The 8,463-nt window shown below is 33.8% G+C and overlaps 1 protein-coding gene and 1 long non-coding RNA gene across 2 annotated transcripts; both read right to left on the minus strand.

Moving 5' to 3' along the window:
- Positions 1 to 1,019: 1,019 nt before the first annotated feature.
- Positions 1,020 to 6,551, minus strand: LOC123906462. The gene is made up of 5 exons (XM_045956378.1): positions 6,520 to 6,551; positions 2,879 to 3,201; positions 2,650 to 2,782; positions 2,149 to 2,553; positions 1,020 to 2,025 (listed from the first exon to the last, which is right to left on the minus strand). The coding sequence occupies exons 2-5, from the start codon at positions 3,199 to 3,201 to the stop codon at positions 1,531 to 1,533; spliced, it is 1,356 nt and encodes a 451-aa protein (XP_045812334.1). The 5' UTR covers positions 6,520 to 6,551; the 3' UTR covers positions 1,020 to 1,530.
- Positions 6,552 to 6,569: 18 nt separating this feature from the next.
- LOC123906539 lies at positions 6,570 to 7,242 on the minus strand. Its single transcript, XR_006808947.1, has 3 exons — positions 7,215 to 7,242; positions 7,047 to 7,119; positions 6,570 to 6,608 (listed from the first exon to the last, which is right to left on the minus strand). It is a non-coding gene; the product is annotated as an uncharacterized LOC123906539 (long non-coding RNA).
- Between the last annotated feature and the right edge of the window lie 1,221 nt (positions 7,243 to 8,463).

Genomic DNA, 8,463 nt, shown 5'->3' on the forward strand with positions numbered 1-8,463 from the left:
AGTCACTTTCTCTAAGAATTAGATGGTTAAAAAAATGAGAACACTTGACCAAAATAAATAAATAAAGGATAACAGAAAAGGAGTTGGAAAGTCACACTTCCCATGTAAAAAAGTAGTCGCACATTAGATGAGTTTTTTTTTTTTTACTCACTTTAGATGAGTTTTTGGTTCGTAAAGATGTGAAGTATATTTTGATTTTAATTCAAAAAGTGGAAAGTATTGAATCTTTTTCAAAAGGTATACTCAAATATTATAAATTGAAATTTTGTACTTTCTTTATTAAAAGAGGAAAGTGACGAAAGTACAAAATATACCTTTTCTTTTATAAAATTTTATACTTATTGTCTGCTTTTTTATAATAATCATAATTCTAATCAAAGAAACACTACAAGAAAACATGCATTTACTGAGGGCCAAAGGCCCTCAGTAATGCACAAATTTCGTCTAAAATGCATGCATTACTGACGGCCTTGGGCCCTCAGTAATTAGCTCGCCAGTAATGGTTACTGACGGCCCAGGACCGTCAATAACGTTACTGACGGCCTGGAGCCGTCAATAATACACACTGGTCAATTCAAAAGGACACGCAATTGTGACGGCCTGGAGCCGTCAGTATTACATTTTCTTTTACACATTGTGACGGCCTGGAGCCGTCAGTAATGCTTGACGATTTAAAAAAAAAATTAATAATTTAATTATTTAAAAATCAGTTTGATTTTTAAATAATTAAATTATTAATTTTTTTTAAAAAAAATTAATATTAATTTTTTAAAATAAAAAATATACTGCATAATAACGATTTTTAAAAAAATTAATAATTTAATTATTTAAAAATCAGTATTTGATTTTTAAATAATTAAATTATTAATTTTTTTAAAAAAAATTAATATTAATTTTTTAAAATAAAAAATATACTGCATAATAAATAATTAAAAAATATTAAAATTAAAATTTAATAAAAAGCATAATAAAAATACTTAACATAAGTATAATTAAATATAATGATAATATTGTCATTACAAAAAGAAAACAATTAAACAAATAATAATCAACAACAGATTATTAAAATTACACATCAACGTTGGTCAGGCGGCTGATATAGTGGTCGCTTCCCCTTGCCAGTGTCTGTTGGCTGACGCGACCTTCCTCGGCCTCGGCCTCGGCCTCTACCTTCCTCGTGTATTACGACTCCGGGGAGTGACGTTCGCGAAGGAGGTCGTGCCACAGGCCTATGAACGAAGTTAATTGGGGCTTGATTTGGGAAGAAGTTGCCTTGGGGTTGATTTGGGTTTTCATATGGGATTATGAAGTCTTGTTGTGGATTTAATGATCTCTGGTATTCGGTGAAAGCAGTTTGTTGATTATTTCTACCGCTTCCGCCACTACTGCTTCCACTTGTTTGCCCAGTAGGATCAAAAAATTGTAAATGAACTGGTTCATTAAGCATCTGACTCATATCCTCTATGCTCATACTCAGTACTGGATCACCCTCTCGGTACTCCGGCAGCTGATTCAAATTAACCATGCTACTCAAATCCGGTCGATATTCTTGTTCACCGGCATTTTGATTTTGTCGTGCCGAAGCCTGAGATGATGATCCAACCCCCCCCCCGCCGGCGCCGGCGCCCTCTGCTGTGCAAAGAATTCCTGCAATATATGTTGGACCCGTACGTCCACCCGGTCATCAAATGATGCTTCGAACTCATCGCGGAATTCTTCTCTATACGTGGCCCTCATTCGCGCTTCATACTCATCATCGGTTTCCTCTCTTTGAGTTGGACGAGAGCGTCCTGTACTCGATGAAGATGAAGATGTGTAAGTGACATCTCTCAAACCAGTTGGGTCACTTGCATATAGAGAAGATGTACACCCAGCAGCGAATTTGCGACCTCGAGTCGCACCACCAGCATTCTTAACAAAAGCCAACGACATCTTGTTTCGACGAACATCCTCATTATCTCGCCTATGAGGTGGTAGTCGTAGTTGGCTTGCATTATATTCTTCAACCCAAATTTGCGTCAACCTCTACAATAAATTAAAAAAAAATTATAATTAATTAATTATAATGTTTAGATATAATTATATAATGTTTAAAAAATAATGTTATACGAAATAAATAATAAATAATATATATAATTAAATACTTACCGACACTTCTTGCGCCCTTGCCCCCGTCCACTCACCGGAATCTGCATACCGGTGCATCATGTCATTCATCTCCATAAAGGTGGGTGGACGACCAAATTGTTGGATGAACTCAAGACGAAGCGTTCCGGCAGATTTAGACCCTCCAGAGTGTACGCACGCACGATTGGCTTCATCAGTATTTCTGTTGGCTTTGTTCTTTATACACTTTGCAATATACTCTTCCTCTTCCCATCTGCGGCAGAGCATAGGGTATGAATTGCCAGCGAGCCAAAGTGGTGGTTTTGAAGGATCCTTTTTAATCTTTTTCCGCGCTTCAAAAAGTAAGGTCGACAGACGCTTGGTGGCTTTTTTGTTGAATATACGCTCAATAGCCGCTGTGTGGTGATTCAGCCAAGTTACTTGCGACTACGAAAAATAAAGAAAAATTGTTAATAAATTAGTAAATATATGTTTAGTAACAAAATTGATTGGATAAAAAAGTAATTATAAATAAAAACGTACCCTGAAGCCATTCCAAAATTGTTGATATCCACGCTCATCTGCCCTGACCTCCGTCCAGTTGAGATATGGAGCCTGGAATTTGGATTTCAATGCATTATTGATTGCCTTATTCGCCGGATTTTGGGGTTGCAAACTGCACAATATATATATATATATATTAGTTAAGAATAATTATCATATATATCCAATTAATTTATTAAACACAAATTCTTAATAATAATTAACTTACTCTGTGGCGGTATATGGCATGATGATGGGTCTACCATGCCGGTCAATCAACAATTCATTTTGAGGAGCTAAAAGTGCAATATCGGCTATTTCCTCGTCCTCGTGGTCATCATCGTCGTCGTAGGAGTCGTACTCCTCTTCCACACCGTCTACGGTTCGAGACTTGGGCATACCCTCCAACCATCGATTCCGAACAACGCGGCGGGGTAAAGCACGTCTACGTGGAGCGCGTCCGCGTCCGCGTTCGACACCCGGTGCTGGTGGAATATCATCAATGTCATCATCGACATTGTCATCATCAAAATTTTCTTCATCTGGATTCATCTATAATAAAAAAATATATGATAAATATATTTATATAATTAAGAAATACATGACAAATATATATATAATTAAGAAATACATGACAAATATATATATAATTAAGAAATACATGACAAATATATATATAATTAATTAAGAAATACATGACAAATATATATATAATTAATTAAGAAATACATGACATATATTGTTTTATAATTCATCATCATTAAACGATAAACAAATGCAACCAAAAACAAATATTCAAGTACAACGATTAATATTATTACAACGCGGATAACTATATTATAAAATTAATTGTCATCCCAATCTGATACATCTTCATCATCACTGCCTTCATCATCACCATTAGCTTCGACGTCCTCTTCATCAACATCACCATCAGAAGGTACTTCTTCGGCTTCTTCTTGTACGCAAAGTTGATTAAAAGTTTCAACTGCAATGACATCATCAACATTGGACATCTCATCTTCCTGATATGGTTCATCTTCACGTTCATCTATCTCATTTTTTTCAATCAGACCCCTTGGTTTTGATGTTATTGCGGCACACCAACCTCGCTTATCCCTTGTAGTCGATGGATAAGGGACATAGTGAACTTGTCTGACGTTATGAGCCATAGCAAACGGATCATACAATGGATAATGTTTGTTCATTTTTATGTCCACGGTATTAGTCTTTGAATCATATCTGGTACCTCTATTTGAAGGATCAAACCATTTACAGTAAAACAACACGACTGTTTTCTTGTAATCAAGGTAATTGTATTCGATTTCAAATATGTTCTCAATGACACCGTAAAAATCTCCTTCACCATTTTCAGTCACACCTTTCATACACACTCCACTGTTTACTGTTGTTTTTCCTTCACTCCAACTGTGTGTCTCAAATCTGTAACCATTGACAAAGTAGGTGTGCCATTGTTTAACGGTTGACTTTGGGCCATCAGATAAGTTTCTCAAGTGTTGTATGACACGAGTTGCGGGTGTTTGTTGGTACATGTATTCTTTGAACCATGCTGGAAATTGCGAATTGATTTGAGCAGAAGTATGTTGTGTTAAAAACATCCTAAGTTATTAAATATCGTTAGTTATAAGCGAACTTAATTGGAATAAATAATTATTTATTAACTAATTAAAAATACTCACTGTAAATATGGCTCGACTTCATTGCAATTAATCAGCAAGTGAACATGCGCCGAATAGAGAACTTTGTCACCAGGATACAACACTTTCTCACCACCACCATTACGACCAGGCAAGCTGAATATTGACATGTTTAATGGGTGAATTCTCACAGGCCGAGATGTTTCAGTTTCATTGCGAATATGGCTTGATGACTACGTGTCTTTGAAGTAATGCGAACAAAAGTAAATTGTTTCGCGGTGTAAGTATGTTGCACAAATTGAGCCTTCGACCCTAGCTTTGTTTTTCACGGCACGTTTTGCATAACCCATGAACCTTTCGAACGGGTACATCCATCTATATTGAACCGGCCCACCAAGCCTAGCCTCGTATGCAAGATGCACCACAACATGCTCCATAGAATCAAACAAGGCAGGAGGAAATATTCTCTCCAACTTACACAAGATCAGTGGAATGTCATTTTCCATCTTGATGAGATCAGCCTCTCTTAGCGTTGTCGAACACAGATTCTTGAAAAATTGACTGATTTCAATAAGCGGATTCAATACATGTTGGGGTAAAGAACTAAATGCAATCGGAAGTAAAGTCTGGAAAAACATGTAAGGTTTTGACATGCACATATCAGGAGGAAGATTGTACGGGGTAACCAGAACAGGCCAACATGAATATGGAGTGGCTGATACTTGAGTATATGGTGTAAATCCATCTGAGCATAACCCAAGTCGGACATTCCGTGGCTCCGAAGCAAATTCAGGATAAACTTGATCAAAATGCTTCCAAGCCATTCCATCAGAAGGATGTCGCAACTCACCTGACATTTTTCTCCTTTCATAGTTTTCACGATGCCATGTCATTTTACTGGCAGTTTGCATCGATGCATACAACCTTTGCAACCTTGGTATTATGGGTAAATAGAACATCGCCTTTCTTGGGATTGGCTTCCTTCTGACTGACCGTGAATTTCTTGTTACACGATATCTTGGTTCTTAACAAAATTTACATTCAAGTAATGCACCGTCATCTACACCAAATTCGTTGCTATAGTACAACATACACCCGTTAACACAACAGTCAATTCTCTTCGCTCCGAGTCCTAACTTTGCAACCAATTGTCTTGCTTCGTAATAATTTTTTGGCAAATCAAGAGGACGGTCTATTGTTATATCCAACATCAGTTTTGTTATCAAGTCCATGGTGTATTCTGAAACAAGACATTCAGACTTGATACCCAAAAGTCTAATACACACCGTTAACTTTGAGTCTCGGGAGCCTTCACACAACGGTGTATTTGTCTCTTTCAAAAGATCAAAAAATCGCTGGGCTTCCTCATTTGGTCTCTCGACGTTAACATCAGCGTCATATTCATCATCAGCAGGGTCGTCGACATCATTTGGCACATAAATCGGCGTATTAAACCCAAGGGCATTAGTTATCATATTGTCCATCTCATTAAACGGATCATAATGCTGATGATAATATTGGGGAACAACAACGGGCTGAAAAACACTGCTTGAAGCACGATTTTGATTCACGGGAACAGTCGTGGAAGATCCTTCGCCATGACTTGACCAAACCCAATAATTAGGTTGGAATCCCTTTTTATATAAATGAGACCTAATTTCATCTTCGCTATGTATTCTTGTACATCGACAAAGTACACACGGACATCTAATTCCCCCTTCACGTATCACAATGTCATTATATTTTACTGTATTGATAAACATTTCGACCCCTATTTTAAATTCCTCTTTAACCCGGCCCCTCTTTCCAGGATTATGTCTATCGTACATCCAATTACGATTGCTAAAATCCATATCTGTGTAGTTTAATTAATATATAATTAGATCGATATATGTATTAAATTTATTACTTTATTTTTCAAAAGTATTTTGGACATATATATATATATATATATGTCTACTCAACAATAACATATAAACTTTTAACATTTTATTTTTAAAGTTTATGGTTTATTAAATCTAAAAAATACTAAGTTTTCTAGTTGACAAAACTACCGACTTTTTAACATATATATTATAATTTTTTAAAATATAATTGTTTTTCTTTTTTTAAATACATAGTAATAATAAAATGCTAGTAACTATTTCTAAGTGTACGGTAAAAATAAAACTATCACTAAATATTATAAATTAAAATTACATATATTACTTACTTGGGTGCCGGGTAGAGTCTTACTTGGCGCGCGCTCCTAACCACAAACTCCGCTCCTAACCCACGACCTCCGATGACCACGAGAATTTGCTAATAAAAATTGTAAATAAATTATTAGAACATATACATTTAAATAACAAAGTAAAAATTTTAACTTTAAAAGTAAAACACAAACACTTACAACTTTTTAGATGGAGATATGAAAATTACATCACTTTTTTAAAAATACACAAACTGTTAAAAAATTTCTTTTATAAATTTTTTTTAAAAAAATTTCGTTTTTAAATAAAAATATTATAAATATACTGTTTTTTTGAAAAAAAAAATACTTATTTAAAAAAAATAATTCTGTTTTCGAAATAAACAAAATTAAATATATTTTTTTAATTTTTTTACAAAAACAATAACTTTTATACATAGTGATAAGAAAATATTAGTAAAAAATTACAAAGTATTAATTAATAACTATTACTAAGTATACGGTAAAAAAAAAACTATCACTATATAAATTAAAATTACGTTACTTACTTGTGTGCCGAGTAGATTCTTACTTGGCGCGCTCCTTACCCACAAACTCCGCTCCTCACGAGAATAAAACTTGCTATTAAAAATGGTAAACAACAAATATTAGAACATATACATTTAAATAACAAAACAAAAATTTTAAATTCGTAATAGTAAAACACAAACACTTACCACTTTTTGTATGAAGATTAAATTAGAGAAAATTAGAGAAGTTAGAAAAAGTATGAAATTAGAGAAAATTTAAGAGAGAAGTTAGAGAAAATTTAGAGAGAGAATGGAAATGAAAAAATGAAATGAAAGAGTGGTAATATATAGAGTGTTCTTTGGACCGTTGAGGGTTTGAAATTCAAATATATGCGTTACAGACGGCCAATAGCCGTCATAATGTACCAACGGTTACCTCCTTACAGACGGCCTGGGACCGTCATAAAGCACATGCATTACTGACGGCCCAGGACCGTCATAATGCACCAACGTCTAGCAACATACTGACGGCCTGGGACCGTCTGCAATACCCATTGCTTTACTGACGGCCCAGGACCGTCAGTAATTCTTAATATTTCAATTTTAAATTTATTCCGTTCTCCAAGACTACATACTGACGGCCTGGGACCTTCAATATTGCACAAATGCATTACTGAGGGCTTTTAGCCCTCAATAAGTTTGGTCAGTAATATAATGTTTTCTTGTAGTGAAAATCTCATAGTTTGGTTTAGGGATAAAAACATATATCTTAATTCTGAGAGGTTTTGGATTCAAGGCATTGAACTCAGTGTTCTTGAAAAAAGATAAATATAAATAATTTAAAAAAAATAAATAAAAGACTTAAGATCTTCTTTTTCGTATTTTAAACTGAGGCATGGGAATTAGAGAAAACAATTTTTTTGGAAAACGCTAAAAAAATTTGAATTGAAAAAGAATGAAAATGAGGCATAATACATGCCTTATACAAACCACAAGCCTATAAAGATATGTCAAATAAGATCATATAACACAAAGAAAGTAAATAAATAGAGAAAACTAAGAAAAATCCTTAAATTCCGTAAAAAAAATATATACTTAAAATAGTTAAATAAATATAAAAGTTTGGTCACAAAATTTTATCACACTTACATAAAAATGTATATTATTTAATTATTTGAAAAATATATACTCCGTATTATTTTATTTTTCTTCAAGTTTGTGTGAGTAACCAAATCTTTTGACCAAACTCTTGGACCACATAAGAGTTTCTCAAAAAGTACATAATTAAGTTAAAGAAAATGCTAATTTGTGTTCTTAATATAGAAATATTTTCATAAAATTGTGCATTCAACTTTTTTAAAATGAAAATATTAGTACTTTTTTAACATAAATTTTCCACTTTTAAATTAAAGTGATTAATAAATTTTTCTTAATAAATGAGTGATTTCTGAAGAAA

The sequence above is a fragment of the Trifolium pratense genome, linkage group LG1, assembly GCF_020283565.1.
Source record: "Trifolium pratense cultivar HEN17-A07 linkage group LG1, ARS_RC_1.1, whole genome shotgun sequence".
Lineage (NCBI taxonomy): Eukaryota > Viridiplantae > Streptophyta > Magnoliopsida > Fabales > Fabaceae > Trifolium > Trifolium pratense.